The sequence below is a fragment of the Dipodomys ordii genome, unplaced genomic scaffold (genome assembly GCF_000151885.1).
Source record: "Dipodomys ordii isolate 6190 unplaced genomic scaffold, Dord_2.0 Scaffold170, whole genome shotgun sequence".
NCBI classification, from domain to species: domain Eukaryota; kingdom Metazoa; phylum Chordata; class Mammalia; order Rodentia; family Heteromyidae; genus Dipodomys; species Dipodomys ordii.
In genome coordinates this window covers 546,192-571,317 of record NW_012267386.1, presented here as the reverse complement: position 1 = coordinate 571,317, position 25,126 = coordinate 546,192, and the positions used below count along the sequence as shown (strand labels likewise).

The window sequence follows — 25,126 nt, the reverse complement described above, 5'->3', positions numbered from 1 at the left end:
TATCACTCTCAGGCCCCTAAATTCAATATGTATATGTGTAAACTTTGTGATTGTCAGTATATTTACAAGTTCAAGTATCATCACTAATTCCAGCCCATTGTTTTCACCCATGTGTTCATTAGCAGTCCTCTCTACTCCCTGTCCACCCAGCATCTGCCAGGTACTAATCATCCTTCTTTCTCTATGTATTTTTCTGTCCAAAATATTTCATAGGCAAGGAATCATATATTGTGTGGCCTATTACGGGCTAGTTTCTTTCACTTACAAAATGATTTCACATTTCATCCAGTTGTTTCACTATTTATTCCCTTTGTTTGTATGACAGAATTTTATCCCATTTATGGAATTGGCCAGGGCCTTGTATCTGCTAAGCAAATCCTTTACTACTGAAGTAGACCTGTAGCCCTCACCCCCTTTCGACTGAATATTGTTAAACCTTAACATTAAAAGGGAAAATTAGCTAGGTTAAACTATAGCTTAAAGAGCAAAACCACTGTCAAACAGAACATTTAAATGTATCTATTTGATAAGACATGACAGATATCTCTTCCATGTAATTTAGATTCTTGAGCCTTCCAAATATTTGACCTTCCAATAGGTGAGACCATACGAACATTAAATTAAAAACAGTGTATTTCTATGTCAAGAGGGAAATGCAAAAACAAATCCTGCTGTTAAGGTTATAAGTAACCTTAAAGCGAAAGAAGGCTAGTATATACTAAGAAAGAAATAACAGTTAAAAATCCATTTTATTTATTTCAGTCCCAAATTCCTTTGAGCTTTCCTAGTCTTGGATCTACAACCAGGAACAATTTTAGAACATGGTTATCTCTGGCACATTGCACCTTCCATAGATACGAAGGTTTGACTCATCACTCTGGTTCTACAACTTTACTTGATTGCTACGGGAGGAACAAACTATGTGGGTATTTCATGATCTGAGATAGAAAGGCATGTGCTATGTGAGCTAAAATAATAGTTCAAGCCTTGTTGTGGTCAGAGGATCTTAAACGAGATGACTACTTTATCTGAGAGTCACTAAAACTGATCTGTACAGTTCCTTCAAAATAGAATGCTTCCTTTTTCTACTTCTTTAGTCCCTGGTGTCCGTTTTAATCATTACAATCATCCAGGCACTAGTGACTAACGCCAATAATCCTATTCAGGAGGCTGAAATCTGAGGATCCCAGTTTGAAGTCAGCCCAGAAAAACAAATACAAGAAATTCTTCAATTAAATACCAAAAGCCAAAAGTAGAGATGAAGCTCAAATGGTAGAGCATCAACCCTGAGAAGAAAAAACTAAGCAAGAGCATAGGGTCTAAGTTCAAGCCCCACTACCAGTACACACACATGCACACATGCGTGCGTGCACACACACACACACACACACACACACATCTTTACAATCAACCATTTCCCATTTGTCATTATTTCTGAAGTTTTTTTCAGAGAAAGTATTATACATCACTCTTGGGCAAAAGAAGACAATCAGAAACAGTATATTTCTACAACCTATCATTGCTGAACTAACACAGAAAGAAGAATTAGTATAATAGAGATACACACTGTTGAATAGCTCCAGTTAAAAATGTTTATCATGGGGCTGGGAAGGTGACCCTGGGTTCGATATCTCAGTACCACATAAGCAAAAAAGCTGGAAGTGGCGTTGTGGCTCAAGTGGTAGAGCTGAGGGACAGTGCTCAGGTCTAGAGTTCAGGCCCCACGACCAACCAAAAAAAAATATGTTTATCATGTTAAAAGACATGCCATTATACATTTTCTTAAAGAAATTGAGAAAACAAGGGTTGAATGTGCTTCCAGTGTGGAACCAAATGGCAGAATAGGTCATTGATCGGGGTCAGAAAAATATCAGGACTAAGAGATAACTTTTCGTCCCAACGTGATGAATTTGGGAGCCTGTCTGGACATTTTAGGTACAGGCGAAGAAGCCAGACCTCTGTCTGGTTCTATGTCATGCCTAACTCATAGAATTTACAGGTTAAGTGTCACAGTTGTCTTCAAGACCCAGATCTTGTTGGTCTTCTGAAGGGGAAAGTCAGAAATCAGACTCACTGACAAGACTCATCCTGGTCTAGATCCTGACTGCCACTGGAGATATCAGCAAATCAAGGGCTCATCATTTCAAATGCACACTACAAGTTCTTAGTATGCTGAGCAGGCTACCCCTTAACTCAGCTTCCTAAGTAGCTGGAATTATAGGCTCTGCCACGGGGCCAAGCTTCCCAATCGATCCTTAATGATGAGAGGATAGTTGCATATGATAGGGTCCCTTTGTGAAATGCTCTCTTTTCAAGTCCACACTCTCAGAGGGGAAATTTCTAAAGCACTGTTTAAATGGAATGTGAAAACAGACTATTATCCTCCCAATAGAAATGGACAAGAAAGTGGCGCTGTGGCTCAAGTGGTAGAGCGCTACCCTTGAGCTGATGAGCTGAGCGACAGTGACCAGGCCCAGAGTTCAAGCCCCATGACCGATGAAAGAAAGGAAAGAAAGAAAAAGAGAAAGAGAGAGAGAGAGAGAGAAGGGGAGGGCACGAGGGAGGGAGGGAGGAAGGGACAAGAAAAGCCAGGTGTGAAATGCTTGTTCACAATTGTAATGGAAGCATCTTCTGTAGGAGAAAAGGTCTGAAGGGCTTCAAGGATGAAATCAAGTAAAAGTTGCCGCTGGTCTTGACTGGCAGCCACGAGCACTAGCATGTAGTCTGACCAGTCACCTGTTTCAGAACACGCTACAGCTGGAGAGACATACCTGTGAGGTCCCTTGGATAGGAGGAAGCCAAAATGTGTTGAGTCAACTGTATATAATAATATGTCAGGGGAACAGGTGTTGATTGGTGGGACATATACAAAAGAAGGTGTAATGCAAGGTCATTTGAGGGAAATACCAAGTTGTGCTATATTTTTTTCTTGTATTTTAAAGAAGGCACTAAAAGAATAATGTAAAAATATATACATTTTTATTATTTTCAAGTTCAGACTAGGATTTCTGATTTTTTTTAGCTCAAATGAATCACTAGATTTTTTTTTCTATAGATTTTGAGAATTACTGGAAAGTGATGATAATTTGCAAATCAGGTTGGTAGTTACATAAACTGTTAGGCTTAAATTTTAGGAGCAATACAGATAGAAAATAGGTGAAATACCTTGCGCTCTGCAATGAAAAGATAAGCAAAGGTGTTCTTTAAGAAACATAAGGAAGTAAGAGCGCTCGCCTTGAGCTGAAGAGCTGAGGGACAGCGCCCAAGCCCAGAGTTCAAGCCCCACGGCAGACAAAAAAAAAGAAACATAAGGAAAAACCATCTGTGAAGTTGTGAAGTTAGCCAGCACTGGAAACACTTACCAAAGAGAAGGCCTGTGTGTTATGGAGAGTAAGGATATCCCAGCCCCTATCGCAGCCTGGAATATTTTCCCTTCAACGTCAATGCTGACCGCGCTCGTGCATTCATCCAGCAATGCATATTTTGGTCTGAAACACATAAACAATGAACAGTTTTCTTATATGAACCATGAATTAATTTTTGAGCAATAGACGCTACAAGGGTAACAACTTCAAAGGCACAAAAGAAAATATTATTTATGTATTTGTGGTGCAGTACTGCGGCTTGAATTCAGGACCTAGGCGCTGTCTCTTAGCTTTTTTGCGCAAGGCTGGCACTCTTCCACTTATGCTGTACCTCCACTTTGGCTTTTTGGTGGTTAATTGGAGATCTTACAGATTTTTTCTGACCAGGCTGGTTTTGAACTGTGATCCTTAGGTCTAAGCCTCCTGAGTAGTTATAGGTGTGAGCCATCAGGCCCAGCTGAGCATATTACATTATTAAAGGTGGTAATTCATAACAGAGCTATACTTTATTACTACTTAGATTACTCACATTCTTCTTGATTTTAAATAGATTTGTCTGAGACCCACTTACAATTTAATAAGCTTTAATGTTATGAAGATGAATGAATGAAGGAAAGATGAGGCAGTGATGATGAAGTAATGATTATCTGGTAATTTGAGGGCATTTTCCTGCAGCTGGCAGGTTCATCCTTGATGACGAAAGTCTAATTAGTTACATGGAAAATACATTCATAACAGCTAATGACTAAACAGGCCACAGTCCTGTTAGCAAAGATTTAATGAGAAGATTAAATTATCAGCAATGTGAGTATCTAAGCATTACTAATGGAATTTCCTCACTGTAAGACAGAGTGAATGTGCCTATTTACAAGTTTCAAAGTGGAGGACAGGCACTGGTGGATCACGCCTGTAATCCTAGTCACTCAGGATCACAGTTTGAAGCCAGCTTGAGCAGGAAAGTCTGTGAGCCTCTTATCTCCAATCAACCACCAGAAAGCTAGAGGGGGTGCTGTGGTTCAAGTGGTAGAGCTCTAGTTTTGAGCAAAACAGCTCAAAGACGGCACTCAGGCCCTGAGTTCAATCCCCACCAAAGACAAAAAAAGAAAAAGTCTCAAAATTGACAGTTAATTTCATACTATTGGGACCATAGTTGGGAATTGAATTCTTAGAGGACAAAATAGTTATTTATATATTGATTGGAGGTAAGGATCCAACCCAGGACCTACATTTGCAAGATGAGTACCCTACCACTGCGCTATATACCCAAGCCAACAATTACTTTCCTAGCTCATTTTTTCCCCCTTTGGGAATGAGTGTATGTTCTCAGAGGTGCTCTTTCATTTGTCACTATTACCTTCAGTTTGTCCAACTCCCTTCTTACCAGACCTCTATTTTTTTCCCTATTTCTTTATCTCTTTTCTTATTTTCTTTATCGCTTCCTTTTCTTATTTCAATTATGTCTTGGACCTTTGGTGTGTAGACTGCATCAGTAACACAACTTAGCTTAGTTGTCAGGACTACAGTCAATACCTACACTTGGGTGCTGTTCCTGAGCTTCTTCCTGCTCAAGGCTGGCACTCTACCACTGGAGCCACAGCTCCAGTTCTGGCTCCTGGCTGGTTCAATGGAGAAGAGACACACTGATTTTCCTGACTGGGCTGGCTTCAAAAGGCCCAGCCTGTCATCCTGACTGACCCATATTACAGTGTGAGCCACCACGTTCCTGCCTATTTTATTTAAACCAGCCATGCGCATTATTACAAATAACATTCTACCAATACAACTCATGATTTTTTCACTATTTCCAGTTAGATATGAAAAGATACACTGTATAGTTTCATTTACATGATGTTGTAGAGCAGATAAAAATAATTTATTATGATTGAAACCACAATAGAAACTGTCTTACGGGGAGATAGGATGAGGAAGGGGCCCAAAGGAACTTTCTAGAAGGCGAAAGAATGTTTCTATGTTCTCTGTCTTAGTTGAGATTTTAGTTATATAATGTATGGCATTAATCAAAGGTTATTGATTTATATATTGGAAATAAGTACCATTTCAGCCAGACACAGTTCTGTACATCTATAATTTGAGCAGTAGAGGAGGCAGAAGTGAAGAGATGGGGGTCTGAGGCCAGCCTAGGCAGAAAGCTAGACCTTATTTGAAAAATAACTAGAAGCAAACAGGACTGGAGTTAAACTCAAGTTGTAGAGCAACTGTGAGGCAAGTGCAAGGCCCATGACATTAAAACCATTGTGCATTTGTCAATAACTTTTATAGTAATAATAAACAAACTCTGAAGAGCTTTCGTGCAATACACAGAGAAGTATATATTAGCACATGAAATTAAAGGAACATATGAATTTAAGTAAATATATAATTTAGCATAACTACATCAAAGTGATCAATATGATCACTTTTCCCAACAGGTTGGGAAAAATTCTTAAGATTTTGATTTTTTATAGCCAACGAGAAAGTATACTTTTTTATGTACTGTCTCCTTTCATGAAATGAACATTATCATATTTTAATGAATTTGCTTAAGTCACACATTCTCTTAGTGATAAACATGTGTTCATTTTGGGAGGGTGTGGAGAGGGTAGAGAACTTGAGGGAAAAAGGGTAGAACTCACTGGACACTGATGAAAGTGAGCTATACAACTCTTGGGTGGAGACAGGAGCGGGGGACTGGGACTGAGTGAGAGAAGGAAATGTACTCATTGCCTGACTCACGCCATTGTAATCCCTCTGTATATCATTATTGTGGAAAACAAAGTCTGCACTTAAATGTAATCACAGTTCTTTTGCTCTAATTTCTGTTTTATAGGAAAAATGGGAGAGAAACAAGATATACCATCAGATCGTTCTAGAATACACAACACTGCACGTGACAGCTGATCTGCTTTCTTCAAGTTAAGGCTTCAGATTAGAAGGTAAGCCAAGTAGGGCTGCAGCTGTGGCTCAGTTAGAACTTCTGCCCAGCAAGCACAAGGCCTGTATTATTAGTACCACTAAAAGGCAGGTAAGAGCAAGGGCAAGAAGAGACTCTTCAGAATGAAAATATTTAAGGCTTAGAACAACAAATACAATGTGTGGCCAGGCATAGTGGCACATGCCTGTAACCCTAACTTGGATGCTCAGGCAGGAGTCATCCTGAACTAAGACCTTATCCTAGGAAACAGAAAAGAAGTGAAACCTGCTTGACTTGAACGAATACATTTTAACAATTGTAAAAGAGTCCTAGACAAACAGGGAAGTTTTGAGTATGAACCAGCTATTGGATAAGTAATTGATATTAAGTAATATAAATAATAATTATTGAGTAGCTAGTGCTAGTTTAATTACTTCGCTTATCACATATTCTTACCTTAGAAAGTAACGAAATATCCTAATATTTCAGAGATTGAAAGCAAAGTGTTTAGGGCAAAAAATGTTACCAGATCTGTGTATGATTTACTTTAAAATACCTAAGAATTTTTCTAAAAACAGAGCAGATAAATCAAATGTGGCACAAGTCAGACATGAATCAGTGTGGAGGGAGTTTGGGGTTCATTTCACAATTTCTGCCTTTCAATGAAGTTTTATGTTTTTTCCAAAATTAAAGTTTTCATAAAAATGAAAACTAGTTACTATAAGTGTTTGATTAGAAATATGCATTTTGTGGCTCTCTTTATTAAGATTCTCTGTGAAACCACTGGCTCTTCCAGTGGTTTCCAGAGCAGTCCATCTGGAAATGGCACTGTGGCTCAAGTGGTATAGTGCTCTCCTTGAGCTGAAGAGCTCAGAGGTAGTGCCCAGGTTCAGAGTTCCAGCCCACAACCAACAACAACAACAACAAAAAGTGGTCTATCTGCCCTTATGCATGATCCAGTTACTGCATTCCAAGACTTTTCCCCCAAGACTTAGGCATTAATAGTTAATACCCTAGAGCCTGGCGCTGGTGGCTCACATCTGTAATCCTAGATACTCAGGAGGCTGAGATCTGAGGATTGTGGTTCAAAGTCAGCCCAGGCAGGAAAGTCCATGAGATTTTTATCTCCAATAAACCAGGAAACCACAAGTGGCTCTGTGGCTCAAGTGTAGAGTGCTCGCCTTGAGCTGAAGAGTTGAGTGATAGTACCTAGGCCCAGAGTTCAAGCCCCACGACTGACAAAAAAAACAAAACAAAACAACAACAACAACAACAAAAAGAAATGTACTCATTACCTGACATGTAACTGTAACCCCTTTGTACATCATCATTAGCATAACAATGTATGAATTAATTCATAGCAATTAAGTAATCTTTTTAAAAAGCTAGTACCTAGCTCCTCCTAACTTCCTCTGTGCACACTGAACTTATTGTTGTGTATGTGGGGGTGGGGTGGATGTGGAGATAAGAATATTAATCTGGAAGGGCCTAATACTTTCTTCCTGGGCATTGTGTTTGTTCTCCTTAAACTCATAGCACTGTGCAGCTGGACACCAGTGGCTCACACTTGTAATCCTAACTACTTTGGACGCTGAGATCTGAGGATCATTATTCAAAGCCCACCCACTCTATCTCCAATTAACCACCATAGAGCAGGAAGTAGAGGTATGGCTCAAGTGGTAAAGCTCTAGCATTGATGGGAAAAGCCAAGCCAATATTGTAAGGCCCTTAGTTTAAGCCCCAGTACTGGCCACAAAAACAAGACTATGGGGAGCTGGGAAGGTGGCTCAGTGGTAGAGTGCTTGCCTTGCATGCATAAGGCCCTGGGTTCGATTCCTCAGCACCACATAAGCAGAAAAAGCTGGAAGTGGCACTGTGGCTCAAGTGGTAGAGAGCTAACCTTGAACTGAAGAGCTGAGAGACAGCGCCCAAGCCCAGAGTTCAAGACCCATGACTGACAAAAGAATTTAAAAAAAAGAAAGACTGAAAAAAAAAAGACTATGCTATGCAGCTGGTGGCCAAAGAGAAAAGTTTCAACTAAAGAAATTACTTCCTATATCTTGATTTTTCTGAGTCCACTAAAACATATTTGGATTGATTCCTTTTTCCCATTCAGTATGTTTCTCAGCTTTTAAGGGATTAAGAGGCTATCAAATGCTTAAAAAGTTGATTTATTTGAATTTGTTTTTTAATTCTGAGATGTTCCTGAATGCCTAGCTACTACTTTATGCCAGTAAAGTAGTAGTTATGTATTCCTCATATTTTAAAATTAGTAATAATCCTACTTTAGACTACATAATTTCATCTATCCTTCTGTCATTTTTTTTTGGTCGGTCGTGGGACTTGAACTCTGGGCTTGGGTGCTATCCCTGTGCTCTTCAGCTCAAGGCGAGCACTCTACTGCTTGAGCCACAGTGCATTTCTGGTTTTTTTCTATTGGTTTATTGAAGATAAAGAGTCTCATAGACTTTCCTATCCAGCCTGGCATTGAACTGTGAGCCTTAGATCTCAGCTTCCTGAGTAGCTAGGATTACAGGTGTGAGCATTCAGCTCTTCTGTCATTATTTTATGTAAGGTTATTCAACAACAACAACAAAAATGAGTAAGTAGGGGAGGGACACATGAGAATGTTGAAAGGGATTGTGATATATTGTACTGATAAAGTGCAAGGATATTAATCAGGAAGGGCCTAATATTTTCTTCCTGGGCATTGTGTTGTTCTCCTTAAACTCATAGCACTGTGCAGCTGGGCACCAGTGGCTCACACTTGTAATCCTAACTACTTTGGACGCTGAGATCTGAGGATCATTATTCAAAGCCCACCCATTCTATCTCCAATTAACCACCATAGAATAGGAAGTAGAGTATGGCTCAAGTGGTAAAGCTCTAGTATTGATGGGAAAAGCCAAGCCAATATCGTAAGGCCCTTAGTTTAAACCCCAGTACTGGCCACAAAAACAAGACTATGCTAAATAGCAAGTCCTTTGCATAACTACATAATTTTTTTTTTTTTGTCAGTCATGGGGCTTGAACTCTGAGCCTGGGCACTGTCCCTCAGCTCTTCAGCTCAAAGCTAACAGTCTACCACTTGAACCACAGCACCTCTTCTGGTTTTCTGAGTGGTTTATTGGAGATAAGAGTCTCAGGACTTTCCTGCCTGGGCTGGCTTTGAACCATGATCCTCAGATCTCAGCCTCCTGAGTAGCTAGGATTATAGACGTAAGCCACTGGCACCCAGCCATAAAGATAATTTTAAGAAAAGAGAGGGGGGAGGGGGAAAGGAAGAGAGGGAAAGAGAGAGAGAGAGAGAGAGAATCTGGGCACTGGTGGCTCGTGCCTGTAAACCTAACTACTTAGAAGGCTGAGATCTGAGGATCATGGTTCAAAGCCAGCGTGGGCTGGAAAGTCTGTGAGACTTATCTCCAATTATCCATCCCAAATACCAGAAGTGGAGATGTCGCTCAAGTGGTAGAACACCAGACTTGAGTGTCTAAAGTTAAGGGACAGCACCTGAGTGCAAGCCCCAGTACAGGCACAAAAGAGAGAGAGTGAAAGAAGAGAGAAAGAAAACACTTGGAGATTTTGCTATGAAAAAAAAGAAGATTTAAAATGACAAGTTCTCGCTGAAACCAGGACACAGGATGACCCATTGCAACAATGATAACCACAAGACAGTATATTGGAAATGAACTTTACAACTTCCGGCAGTGGGGGGTGGGGAGCAACGAGGGAGGTGGGGGAGGGAAGGGACAGTGGGAGAACAAGAAAGGAAGGGGTAACAATGCTCCACAAACAGTGTATTCATGGCCTTACTCATGTAACTGTAACCCCTCTGTGCAGTAAAATAAAATTAAAAAAAAAACAAGTTCTATGTATTGTATTTTTATTAAGGTATTTTTAACCTAAGATAAAAACACTGGGATAGTTTTATCTTTATGTTTTTAACTATACACAGTGAACCTTCTGTGTATAATTAACATATGCTAATGAAAGAAAGAGATAAAGATGAAACTACTGAAATTCAGCCAGTTTTGGGGGGTTTTTTGTTTTGTTTTTGGGTTTTTTTTTTTTGCTTAGCCAGCGAGTAGCATGGTGGCCAAGTGAATACAGCATACTTACTTATGGTAAAACATCCGCGCCATTCCCATTCTTTGCTTCTCCCCACCTGACAAGACATCTTTCCAGTCCATAACAGCATCCCATCCTGCAAGAAAACACAACAACAGATTTTATTAATAATTTACCTACTCCTAACTGTTCCTATCTTAGACAATGGATTCCTAGCAAGTTCTAATTGTAAACAGGGAGACCTGACATTTAATTGAACCTATGTTTGAAGGAAAAGCCCCAGCATTTGTATTCTGCCTTACATTTGATAATTGAATAGCATTAACTCTTTATTTTGCCAAATCATGTTGTAAGAATTCTAAATATAAGAATATGATATCGGGCACTGATTATACCTGTAATCTTAAGTACTCAGAAGGCTCAGAAGTTGTTTAAGGATACAGGTGGACCTGTTGTAACAATGAGAAGTACAAGTTGTCATGTCCAAAACGAGCTTTACAACGTTGGTGCGGGGTAGGGGGGGGAAGGGGGGGAAGGAGAAGGATTGGGATTGGGGGGGAGGGGGGAGGCTGGGAAGGGATGTGAAGGGTAAACAAAGGAGGAGGATGCAATGCTTGGTAAGAAATGTACGCATTATCCTGCCCATGCAATTGTAACCCCTCTGTACAGTATGTTCACAAATAAAACAAAATTAAATTTTAAAAAAAAAAAAGAGGATCAAGATTCTAAGCCAGCCTGGGCAAGAAAGTTGGTGAGACTCTTATCTCCAGATTAACTAGCAAAAGGCTACAAGTGGAGTTGTGGCTCAAGGGTAGAGCACCAGCTTACCAACAAAAAAAACCCTAAAGGACAGTACCCAGGCCCTGAACGTCAGGCCCCAGTATTGGGACACCCATACAAAATTGCTTTTCAGTATTTTCACAGGGTAGTGTTGGACAGAGGTGGGAGAAAAGACCAACAAATTTGCAAAAGTTAACTACAACGAATGTAAAGAGTGGAGAGAAGAAAGGAGCTAACTTTAGTGGTTCCCATATGCCTAGAACTTAATGTGAGTTTTCTCATTATATACTCTACAGCTTATATGAGAAGATATTTTGCTTATATTTTATAAGTGAGTAATCCAGAATTTATGGAGTAAGATCTAAGTTTACAGTTATCCATCAGGACTACGATTTTACTCTCTTTCTGATGCTAGGATTACAGGTGTGAGCCACTGATGCCTGGCCATTTCTGGATTTCTGTCTGATATTTATTCAAAAAGCAAAGTTTCTATTTATTTTTATTTTTAGTTATTTTTATTTTTTTGCTGGGCCTGGGGCTTGAACTCAGTCAGGGCTTGGGTGCTGTCTCTGAGCCTCTTTGTGCTCAAAAGGATAGCACTCTACCACTTGAGCCTCAGCTCCCCTCTGGCTTTTTCTGAGTAGTTTGTTGGAGATAAGAGTCTCATGGAAAGCCAGGTGCAAGTGGCTCACACTTGTAATCCTAGCTACTCAGAAGGCTGAGATCTGAGGATCACAGTTCAAAGCCAGCCCAGGCAGGAAAGTCCTGAGACTCTTATCTCCAATAAACCACTCAGAAAACCAGAAGTGGCGCTGTGGCTCAAGTGGTATAGCACAAGCCTTGAGCTGAAGAGCTGAGGGACAGTGTTCAGACCCAGAGTTCAAGCCCCATGACTGACTGCCGCCCCGCCCCCCCCCAAGGCCAAAAAAAAAAAAAAAGTCTCATGGACCTCACTTTCCGGGCTGGCTTCAAACCACGATCCTCAGATCTCAGCCTACTCAGTAGCTCGGATTACTGGCATGAACCATCAGTTTCCAGCTAAACTTTTAGTTTTTAAAAGCTGGTTTACATCTGTATATTGTAATGTAAAAAATGTGTCCAGAAAATAAAGTACTCAGAAGTTTTTATATTGAAAAACTAGGTACATATTATGATTATTATTGTTTTTACTGATGTTATTGTACATGTTATGATTGCATTTCTGCAAGTAAATGTCATGTAATCACCTACCACTCACAGAAACAACCCTGAGAGTGGAACTATGAGATTTTTATTTTCTAAATTACAAAGAAGACTAACTTCCTCTTATAGTTAGCAAAACAAAACACACAATTCTATTCTTGCTGAGCCTGGTTTTTCAAAGAAGGAAATGACTGCCAAAACTTGACAAATACTTAAGGAAACATTTCCAAATCTTAAGTGTCAGGGTTTAATTCTTCCACTTGGAAAATGTCCATGCTCTTTGCCCTCATTTTTCTGCTTCAGTGGAGGTCTCATCGTGATTAAAATTTCTAAATAAACTTGGTTAAAGGGAAAGAAAATAGGAAGCAGAGCTGGCACTGTCTTCTGTGCACTAAATTTCTGAAAAGCCAAATGATTGGACTGGTTATTTTATTTTATTTTGTAAATCAGAAGTAGAATATAACCTTCTTGGGGTTTTTGGTTTTTTTGGATTGTTTGTTTTTCCATCCTTGTGCTTGAATTCAGGGCCTGCCTCTAAGCTCTTATGCTCAAGGTTAGTGCTCTACAACTTGAGCCACAGTTTTACTTCTGGCTTTTTGTAGTCGATCGGAGATCACAGTTATGGGCTTTTCTGCCTGGGCTGGCTTTGAACTGCCATCTTCAGACTTCAGCCTCCTGAGTAGCCAACATTACAGGCATAAGCCACTGGCACCTGGCTAGGCTTTTCTTTTGAGATACTAAATTTCAAATCCTTTGAGAGCATAATATATGCTTTTAACACATTGCATTTTTATATTTCTTAATGTTTTAAGTATTATTATACGATAGGCATAAAACTTTTTACAACTATCTAAAATATAATAGTAGATAATAGAAAACAGGATGTTCAGAAATCTGATAAAAAATGTATGCAATAATATGCATAAAAATTTCCCAAAAAAGTTATACCTCCCCCCATCTCAACCAATAAGGCAGCCCTCGTGGTACACACCTATACCTGTACACACAGGAATAAGTATGAAGATCAGACTCTGGGGCTAGCCCCAAGAAAAAAAAGTAAAACCTTATCTTAAATATAAGTAAAGCAAAAAAGGGTTAGAAACATGGCTTGAGTAGTAGAGCACCTGCCTAGTCTAACAAATATGAGGCCTTGTGTACAAATCCTAGTATCACAAACCAAAAATCCTCCCGTCATTAAGATTCACTGTATTAACAAATAGAAACAAAGCCTAAAATGAACCCTCGAATAGTGATGCCCACCTGTAATCCCAGCACTTGAGAAGGTAAGCAAAAGGATTGGGAGTTGGAGGCAGCCTGGGCTACATGCTAAGATCCCATCTAACATATAAAAAAAGATCTCGTCTAAAATGTAAAAAGCTTAAAAAAAATAATACTTATCAATGGGGAGGGAGGTAATAACCAGATGGGAGGAAACAGCAACAGAAAGTAGTTTTAAGGCTATATGTTAAATACATTTTAGTGGTTTTTAAAAAGAAAATTACAGTTCAATCGTTGTACAAAGAGATTGCAATTCCTTAAGTGAGGTTATCAATTCAGTCCATGTGGATCCATGTCCCCAGTCCATGGTTCCCCCATTGCTCCCAGCCCCATCCTCACCCTCCAGAGAGGGAATTCAATACTTACATAATGTATGCTTGTTTATTTTGGTTTTTCTGTCAGTCCTGGGCCTTGAACTCCGGGCCTGAGTACTGTTCCTGAGCTGCTTTTTGCTCAAGGCTAGCACTTGAGCAACAGCGCCACTTCTGGCTTTTTTGTATGTATGTGGTACTGAGGAATGGAACCCAGGGCTTCATGCATTCTAGGCAAGCACTCTACCAGTAAGCCATCTTCCTAGCGGTACATAATGTATGTTGAATATCATAACTGTATTTGTTCACCCTTCCTCCCTCCATTTGTGTGGACATTTTAGTTTTTGAATGATGGAAGTGTTACCTCCTCTAACATTGAGATGAATAAATGTAATGAAAGTAAAATATTTGAAACAACCAATACAAAAAGGATCTGGACTAAAGTGCCTTTCCCTTGTGTCCCATTGGTAGCCTCAGATTCTACTCTACTAGGGAACCACTTCATTTCCTTGGGTAAACTTCCAGACCTTGGTCATCTACTTAACATGTGTCTTTGTGAGTTTCTATTAGGAAAAGTATCTCCAAATGCCATCTTTTTTACATTCTTGCTTCTGGGAAAACTGTTGAAATACTTCCCAGAGACTGAATTTTTAGTGCATTTATGAAATACAAGGGATGCTTTGAGAAAGATTCACATTGCCACACAATGGAGAAAGAGCTGGGGCCTAAAATAGTGTTTCCTCGGCCCACAGAGAATAAAATATTTTGGCTAAAAGCAGCTTTAACTTTCACATATTTTAATAAACTCTGTTCTTTGTTCCATAAATCCATAGGGCTTCCTAGGCAATATTGCATGATCACATAATTCACCCCAAGTCACAGTCTTGCCTGGGTAGGAATCTGATTTGGTGAGGCTCAGCGAGCTAAGAAAATCTGTTTGCTGCTACCCAAGATGCACCAGCTTCTTTAGGTTGCCCTGTCTTTTACTTCCTGTTTGGTCCTGTGTTTGATGGAACTGAACGTAGTTCTAGTCTCTACCCTGTAGGAGGCGCCTTCCACAGGAAGCAAAATACTTGCACATTGTGTTTTGCTGCCTTGCTCAAATGTTTCATGCTTGAGTAAAATAAACTCATTTCCTTGGAAATTTTTATGTGCAAATTTCCTATGGAAATCTTTCATGTGTAAATAAATGTTCTTATTAATGTCCCCAAATCTAGGAAGTACGACTTTGGATAAATACCTAACTTGACTTTAATCTGTAAAGTGGAGACAGTAAAAACAAACGTTATTAGGCGTTATTAGACTACTAAGAATAGCAAATAAAATGATAGATTGGCTGACAGATACTGCAGAACATACCATGTTCTGCCTAGTAATAAGCAATAATATTTACAATTACATTATTAAAATTGGAATAGTCTTCTTATTTATATCTTTTATAGGAAAACATATGACACAAAACTTATTATATGCCCAAGGCATGGTAATATTATAGTCTAGACTTAGAACATTCTTAAAAATAGTTGGACTTGTCCATGATTTTTAAAAAAAGAATATTTCTTATTTATCCTAAATTTCTATCTGCATCATTGTGTATGTCAAACTTAAATGAAAATTATATGCCCAAGGTAGGCAGTAGAATTTATTCTTCCATATTAGTTTATAATTTGACAAGAAGTTGACCATATTAAACCAAAAGATAATCTGCTTTCTTCAGATGGTAGGAATTATAAGCACTACAAAAATACAGTATTTCTTAACTGCTTCATTTGATTATGGTATGAATCATATGGAATACCATATGTGAAATTTCTATGCAGCATATAAAATACCACCATACAAAGACAAACTACTCTTAGTATTAACATGATAACTAATCATGTCACCACTCACTACTTTGTGTATTATTCTTATCTCACATAGCCTATTATTATTTAGCCTTTTTTTTTTTTTTTTGGTCGGTTGTGGGGCTTGAATTTTGAGCTTGGGCACTGTCCCTGTGCTCTTCAGCTCAAGGCAAGCACTCTACTGCTTGAGCCACAGCGCCACTTCTGGTTTTCTAGTGGTTTTATTGGAGATAAGAGTCTCACGGACTTTTCTGCCCAGGCTGGCTTTCAACCGTGATCCTCAGATCTCAGCCTCCTGAGTAGTTAGGATTACAGGCATGAGCCACCAGTGCCAGGCTTAATATTTAATCTTCACAAAAAGATACTTATCATTTTATAGTTGAGGATATAAGAGAAGGGCCAGGGCTGGGAAGGTGGCTCAGTGGTAAAGTGCTTGCTTTGCATGCATGAGGCCCTGGGTTAGATTCCTCAGCACCACATAAGCAAAAAGAAAAAAGCCGGAAGTGGTGCTGTGGCTCAAGTAGTAGAGCACTAGCCTTGAGCTGAAGAGCTGAGGGACAGCGCCCAGGCCCAGAGTTCAGGCCCCACGATCGGACTCCCACCCCCCCAAAAAAGAGAAGAGCCAGCTAGAATTTGATTCTAAAATTGTCAAAGGTCAAAGCATGGATTCTCAATCTCTGCATGACATTGTTTACTAATGTAACTGGGCTGTGAAACAGAGCATAAAATCCACACATAATTAAATCTGGAATTCTGGCTTCTTAGGATTTTTTCTAGGCTATCAAATTCTATGAGGTACCAAATTATTTTCAGATGTAACTATTAGAAAAGAATTGCTTTATTTTTAAATTTGTATTTTTATTATCTATAAGTAGTCATTATTTTTAAGCTCAAATATTATTACATTAAATATTATTCCTAGTCCTTCAAATATGTTTATTCTGAAAAAAGCAAAGTGTCCACAGATGATCTAATTCTCCTTCGTGTTGCCTGACAGAGTAAAACTGTATTGGTAAGGCTGTGGAAGTGAAAACAAAGAGGCCCCATGACTTCTCCAATTACTTAAGTTAATGTAGCTGAGTAAGCTTGGCTAGGAAACATTTCTCTTCTTTGTTTTGTTTTTTGTTTTTTTTTCATTATTTTGGGGGAAACATTGCTGTCCCACACTTCACATGGATTTAGCATGGCAGTGGCTAAAGTGGAGGTATAGCATCAGGCTTCAATGGAAAAAGCCAAGTCAGTGAGAAGCTCTGAGATCAAACCCCAGTGTTAGCATATACATACACATACAGACACACACACAAGACACACACACAGACACACACACACACACACACACACACACACACACACACACACGAAGAATCGCAGTGGCCTTAGGGACATGTCCATTTGAATATAAAGAAAGTTAGTTTCAGCTGAGAATATGGCTTAGCAGTAGAGTGCTTATGTAGCATGCATGAAGCCCTGGGTTCAATTCCTCAGTACCACATAAACAGAAAAAGCCAGAAGTGGCCCTGTGGCTCAAGTGGTAGAGCACTAGCCTTGAACAAAAGAAGTTCAGGGTCAGTGCCAAGGCCAAAAGTTCAAGAGAAAGAAAGAAAGGAAGAAAGAAGGGAAGGAAGGAAGGAAGGAACGAACGAACGAACAAACGAAGGAAGGAAGAAAGGAAGAAAGAAAGAAAGAAAGAAAGAGAGAAAGAAAGAAAGAAAGAAGGAAAGAAAGAAAGAGAAAAGAGAGAAAGGAAGGAAGGAAAAGAAAGAGGGAGGGAGGGAGGGAAGGAAGGAAGGAAGGAAAAGAAAAGAGAAAAAAAAGTAAGTTTCTAAATGCTCCCTACCCCTAGTGACATGGAAAAGATCAGTGTGAGACATTCAGTATCACACTAACAGAAGAAGAGATATCAGTAATGGAAAAGCAGGTTGGATCTTGTGGTTCACACCTGAAATCCTAGCAACTCAGGAAGTTGAGATCTGAGGATTGAAGTTTAAACCAGTCCTGGCAGGAAAATCTGTAAAAACTCTTATCTCCAATTAGCAACAAAAAGTGGAGGTGTGGCTCAAGTGGTAGAGTGCTAGCCTTGACCATAAAAGCTAAGGGACAGTACCTAAGCCCTCATTTCAAGCCCCAGGACTGGCACAGAACAAAAATAAATCAATAATAAATAAATTATAAAATGGAGAAGCAACAGAATGTTATCTTTACACTTAGCTACTTATAATAATCAGACACATTCAAATGAAACAACAAATGCAATACATAGAATCAAGCCTATTTTTAAAATGACGTTGAGAAGCATTTGAAGAGGCAAGCTACGTCTCCCTACCTCCTTCTCTCTGTACGATGTGGTAGAGATGGACGTTCTGCAGGATACACTCCAGGTCCTGGTCTGTGTAGCCTTTACCATGCATGTCATCCACAGAGTCAGGATAGATGACTTGATCCCGGAGACTTCCGAGGGACATATATGGCCTGTAAAACAACAAGTATACGGCAGCCCAGTGCAGTCACTTGTAACTTAAACACATTGACATCCTGGCCACTGAAACTAAATGAGTAGCTTTATACCACTGTCTGTCTGTGTGTGTGTTGCTTTCAGGCACAGCTGATTAATATCCTTGCATGTTTATGTAAAACCGTATTAAGTCTTAGACACCAGAAAGGCATCTACAAGAAATTGTGACCGTTTCAGTAGAGAAATATATACTTTTTTTCTGTATTTGATATTGTTTCTGTCCTCCATCTTAAATGATGGAGGTTTAAGCATTTTATAATTTGGGGGTTTGACACAGCAATGCAAACAACATGAAATAAATGCCATTCTTCATTAGAAAAATTGAACTAAAATGAAATTGAGTTAGACTTGCAAAATTTCAACAGATTGAGAACTCTCCACAAGCAGCCTGTGGGGAGAAAGGATGGATCTCATGCCATGATATAGATGCAAAATGGTACAAGCTCCTTGGAGACGATCTGGAAAACAGATGCATAATTTGCCCTCTCACCCACTTCTGGCCATTTCCTCTGAAGACAGACTTCTCAAAATGCCAAAAAGAAAAAGTACATATGATTATCCATTACAGTATTATTTGTAATAGCAAAATATTACGAAATATGCCCACAGAGACCAGATTGAGACAGCCATGGCTCAGCATTGTGAACAGAACCCAGTGGTATTCACGTGGTATTGGTTAAGTGGGAAGCAGAAGCAGAAGAAACAGAAGAAGCCGAAGAATCAGAAGGAGAACATGAAGCAGACAGAGGATGGGCTTCCTGGTCAGTACAGCTGTCTACATGCCAGACACGCCCTCCAGTGGTGAATAAAATAAGTTTCTCTCCAGAGGTTGTCAACTGTCCCCTAGGAGACAAAAATCCTCCATGGCTGAGATTCACAGATACACAGTATATTAGCTTCTATGGATAGGGGAAAAGGCAAGCAAGCAAAACATACACACAGCTGGTTCTACCTATAAAAGGAAACAGGAAGTGTGAGCCTAAAGCTGGTTAAAACACTAGGGAGGCAGAAGAAGCAAAACAAAATGGACAGAAGACAGATGGTCTTTCTGAACACTTCTTTTATATACTTCTGGATTTTTGTTTGTTTTTGGTGCCAGTACTAAGGGGCTTGAACTCAGGGCCTGTGGCATCTCTCCCTTAGCTTTTTCCACTTAAGACTGGTGCTCTATCTATCACTTGTGTTACAGCTTCACTTCTGGGGTTTTTTTTTTTGGTGATTTTTGTTTTGTTTTTGCTGGATCGTTGGAGATAAGAGTCTCAGATTTATCTGTCCCCGCTGGCTTTGAACCTCGATCCTCAGATCCCAGTCTCCTGAGGGATACAGGTATGAACCACCAGTACTTGGTTTCTATATACTTTTTTTTTGGTTTTAATTCTTTAAGAATTATATTAAAATGTTTATCCTTTTTAATATTATTTTTAAGGATTATGGTAAACCGTTAAAAATGTGATAAATAAAATTAAACCAACAAAAATGGAAAAGAAATCCTAAAACTGAATACAGATAAAAGGAAGATAAATCTACTGAATGATGGATCAACAGTAATATAATCACCACAGGCTAGGGAGTAGAGGGACACAAGTAACTTTTTTTTTTTCTTTTTCTTCTTCTTTTTTTTTTTTGTCAATCACGGGACTTGAACTGGGTCTGGCCACTGTCATTGAACTTTTTTGTTCAAGGCTAGGGCTTTGTCACTTTGAGCCACAGCTCCACTTCTGGTTTCCTGGTGGTTCATTGGAGATAAGAGCCTCATAGACTAACATTACAAGCGTTGAGCCACCAGCACCAGGCTAACTTTTCCAATTTAGCTTTATAACTTCAGACAAACAACAACAACAACAAAGGAAATCCTGAAACTAATGTAGCAAGTTTTATTTTATTTTTTGCTGGTTCTAGATTTTGAATTCAGGGTCCCATGCTTGCTAGGCCCTAGAAACACACACCAGGTCTTCTTGCTATATTCTTCAGATAAGATCTCACATTTTTTCCCTTAGTCTCACCTAGAGTACTACCACTTATGCCTCTGCATATTTGGAACTACAGATAGGCACCACAAAATGCTTATTACTTAAGATAAGGGGCTCACTCATGTTTTTGCCTATGTTGGCCTCAAACAAACAGTGACCATGACCATCCTGACCTCTATCTCTCAAGTAGCTGGGATTACAGGTGTGAGCTGTGGCACCCTGCTCTGACAAATTTGTTTATTTATTATTTTTGTGCTAGTCCTGGGATTGGAATGCAGGGTCTAGGCACTGTCCTTTAGTTTTTGTGCCCAAAGCTGGCACTCTACCAGTTGAGTCACAGCGCTACTTCCAGTTTTTAGATAGTTAATTGGAGATAAGAGTCTCAGGGGCTTTCCCGCCGGGACTGGCTTTGAGCTGCAATCCTCAGATCTCAGCCTCAGGAGTAGCTGGGATTACACATGTGAGCCACTGGCACCCAGCCAGCAAGTTTATTTTTGATGATTTTGATGTATCAGTTCTGACACTATTTTACGTATATTATAGGATCAGTCAGGTAAATAATACTTCGGTGGGGTTATGAACTAGGATTCTCACAGAGGAGAAAAGAAGATACACACATGTAATTGAAAGGAAAAGAATAATATTTGATTTAGAGTACCAGTAGCAATTGATGCTTTCTCTACATCCACCCCTAAGTAAAGCACCTGGATGACTTCTGAGAATAGGAGATTGTGCAGACAATACAATATTGCTTATTCCATGGAGACAAAACGGTATAGTTCTAACCCTCATATCTTGGATGTGACCTTCTCTACAAACAATCTTTGCAGACATAAGTTGAGGACCTTATGACAGGATCATTTGATGAATCCCAAATCCAATAAATGTGTTTATAAAATAGGAACATTAGGAATAGAAGAAGGCATGAGAAGAAGGAAGTAAAGATTGGAATGATGTTGCTGTAAGCCAAATCCACCAGACACTACTAAAAGTAGGTAGGGCAGGAAGAATTGTTCCCTAGTGTCCTCAGAGAGGGGATATTGCCAAGATGTTGACTTGTGGCCTCCAAAGTATGAGAAAATAAATTTTTGTTAGTTCAAACCACCAAATTTTGGGTCATTTGTTCCAGGCATCTTTGGAAATGAGCCTGGGTGGTATTCTTACAAAAATAAAAAGCACAGTTAAATCACAGCATGAGGAAATGATCAGATAAACTGAAACTGAGGGCCTGATTTAAAAAGCTCCAGTGTCCTGCCTGTTATAAAGGTATCAGTGCAGTAAATTAAACTTTGAATATAGTCTGGACTTTAAACATTAATTTTTCATTGTGCTATTTTTATCTCATAGAATACTGATGATATTAGAAAACAAACTCTAAAATAGGCAGAAGTGATTTCTGATTACTGTAACTTGTTTTAAAGATAGCAAATGGTTGGGTGCTGGTGGCTCATGTCTGTAATCATATATGCTCTGGAGACTGAGATCCCAAGGATCATGGTTTGAAGCCAGCCTGGGCAGGAAGGTGTGAGTCTCTTATCTCCAATTAGCAACCAAAAAATACAGAAATGGACCTGTGGCTCCACTGGTAGAGTGTTAGCCTTGAACACAAACGCTCAAGATCAGGGGCCAGGTTTGAGTTTAAGCCACAGGACTGGTACTAAAAACAAACAACAAAAAAAAAACCAAATGAGTTGTGTATGTCTGTGTCTGTGTTTGGAGAGAGGGAGGGAGAGAGAGAGAGATTTTCAAGTACAAAATGTGCCCTGTGGATCAAATATCTGATGATTTTCCTACAATAGGCTCAAAATTATTTTACAATATATTTAGCTACTATCTGCTATTACAATGTTTATATTTAATGACACATGTATATATTTATATGACTTTAAAAAATAGATCTTTACACATACAATGAATTTCCAATTGTATGACTTGTTTGAATTGACATCCGACTCATGCATCATAAAATTCATCTTTGTAAAGTGCATAGTTCAGTTTGAGCTCATGTGACCATTATCACTAATTCCAGAACACTCTGTTAAATAATCTTGCACCCATGTGTACACATGGGTCAGAAACTGCCTGTTTCCCCCTGTCATCTCATCCCTAGGAAACCATCAGTGTTTCTTTTCTGTCTCCATGCATTATTGAGTTTTTTGTTTGTTTGTTTATTTGTTTGTTTTTTCCAGTCGTGGGGCTTGAGCTCAGGGCCTGGGCACTGTCGCTGAACTTCTTTTGCTCAGGCTAGTACTCTACTACTTGGAACACAGTGCTACCTCCAGCTTTTTCTGAGTAAGATAAGAGTCTCATGGATTTTTCTGCCCTGGCTAGCTTTGAACCATGATCCTTAGATCTCAGCCTCCTGAGTCGCTAGGATTATAGACATAAGCCACCAGCACCCAGCTTTACTGAGAATATTTGAAATATACAGAATCCTCCTAGATGCCTTCTTCCTATCAGCGTATTATTTTCAGATCCATCCATGTCGGGGCATGACACGTGGCTCATCATTCATTCATAGATGGGTATTTCAGTTATTCACAATTTTCAGTGTATGCTAGAGGTGGATCAAATAAGACAGCCTTCCTTTCACAAGTGCTCTAATGATTCCACTGTAAAAGTTGACTAATGGCTCCTATTTGGTGAAACCACATTTTCTCTACACATTTTAAGGACGACAGCTGAGTATAGCAGCTGTGATGATGGCTTCTGGCACTGCGGTTCTGAGCAGAGTCCTAATCTCACTGTTTAGTATGGTGACCCCAATTCTGAGCTAGAAATAACTCACTTGTAAAGTGATTTTTATTTCCATATTTTATGAGAGCAAGATGAAGCAGTGGGTTTTACTGAGCTAAATGCAGTAATCGGATACAATCATTTAATACAATACAGGCACAAGCAAAACACTTAATAGTAGCCATCACTGAACAAAAACCTCATTTCTGCTAAGCTTAAGTGAAAACAGAAAAGAGCAAAGCTTCCAAAGAGACATGGGTGTCTCATTTCTGTATTCCTAGCTATACCAGGCCCAGATCCGGAGGATTACAGTCCCAGTCCAGCCTGGGCAAAACAGTTCATGAGACATGCTATCAACAGAAAAGTCCGGATGCTGTGGTTCACACCTGTCATCCTAGATATGGCAGGAAGCATAAATAAAAGGATTGTGGTGTGGTCTAGGTTGGGCCAGGCAAAAAGTGACATTCTATTTTAAAATTACCAAATTTTAACAAGGTCTGGAGGAATGGCTCAATTAGCAGAGTACCTACTTTGCATGTACCAAGACTTGGGTTTGAAAACAAAAACAAAAAATCTCGCAAAGAGTGAGCAGATGCAAAATAATTTCTATTTAGTGAGGAAACTGGGATGGCTTATATTTCATTGTAAATTATTTATTAGGCTCAATATGGTTAACAATAAATACCTAGCTCTGTGAAATCTGAAGACGCTATTCTGTTAAATGCTCATGTAATCACTTCAAGTACACATACAAGTGCACTGAGAAGCATTTCCTTCGGCAACTAGAGTACAGTTTAGCTCACGGAGCAGCCTCTGGGACCTCAAGCCATCAGCATGCTTGGGGTTACCAAGGCTTTCTCTGTTGTAGGAATCCGGAGGAGCAAAACACTGGACCTGTGCCAAAGGACGAATTTAGCACTATTTCTAATTTCTTTAGGTCTTTTGAAATCATCCTGTTTTCTTTGATAAACAGAAATAGAATTTTTTCCTAATAAAATTTCTTGACTAAGCAAATTATTATTATTTTGCATTTCATTTTTTGTTTAGGTGTTTAAGCTCTCATGCTGAGCTTTGGACAAGCAAGTGAGCATGGATAAATCTGTTTCTCTCACAGGATTGTAACATACATTCCCAGACCATATCAATATATGCTGAATTAATGTTAATATGTATCACCATTTTATCAATTATATAATAAAAACAAATTATCAAGTATCTAAATATTAAGTTACACAGCTCAAAAACATTGAAAAATATTAGCTGTTCGTGTAGTACATTAGCAGAAACCTACTGTTTTTCTTTTTGCAAGAGAGGACAAAATCACAATTAAAACAAAAATAAGCACATATGAAAAAGGACAAAAATTTCAGAAATTTTCTGATCAAGAATTGTTTTAACTACAATAAAGTATCTCACATCACCTTCATAATATCAGGTTTGTGCAACCATCAACACATATATACACATATACAAAACATACATATAAATTATATATATAATTTTCTACCAAGTCTTGTATTTCTTTCTACATGTCTTTTTTTTTGGGGGGGGGGTCCGATCGTGGGGCCTGAACTCTGGGCCTGGGCGCTGTCCCTCAACTCTTCAGCTCAAGGCTAGTGCTCTACCACTTGAGCCACAGCACCACGTCCGGCTTTTTTCCTTTTTTGCTTATGTGGTGCTGAGGAATCGAACCCAGGGCCTCATGCATGCAAAGCAAGCGCTCTACCACTGAGCCACCTTCCCAGTCCCTCTTTCTACATGGCTTACTAAACAAATAATTAAATTATATTTGAGCAATGATTGATTTTCTATTGTTCAAAAAAAACCCCTCATAGTGATGTTTCAAATATTCTTGAAGAAAATCAAAACAACAAAAAAAGAGAACAATTTTGAGCTACTGCTTTTTATTCTGTCAGGATAAGATTTCAAGAAAATGCCAAATCATAATCATTTTAGGTTAAAAAGAAAATTATAAATGTACCCACGAGCATGGTTACTTGATCTATTGTTAAACAAGATGACACAACAGAATATGGAAAGTGACCACTTGAATATTGATTTGAATGTGAATGACACCATATAAAAATATGATGATATTATCTATTAAGGACTCATCAAATGCTATTTTATTAAAGTTCCATTTCCTCTTTTTTTCTTTTTTTGTCG

General features: G+C 39.0%; 1 protein-coding gene across 1 annotated transcript in view; it reads right to left on the bottom strand.

The window, feature by feature from the left end:
* Window positions 1-25,126, bottom strand: part of Abcd2 (ATP-binding cassette, sub-family D (ALD), member 2) — a gene marked incomplete at its 5' end in the record, with an annotated part of 64,503 nt that overhangs the window by 2,428 nt on the left and 36,949 nt on the right. The window contains 3 exons of the mRNA XM_013033481.1: window positions 3,363-3,488; window positions 10,396-10,480; window positions 18,066-18,211. Coding sequence (XP_012888935.1) covers window positions 3,363-3,488; window positions 10,396-10,480; window positions 18,066-18,211 — 357 coding nt within the window. The remainder of the gene's footprint in view (window positions 1-3,362; window positions 3,489-10,395; window positions 10,481-18,065; window positions 18,212-25,126) is intronic.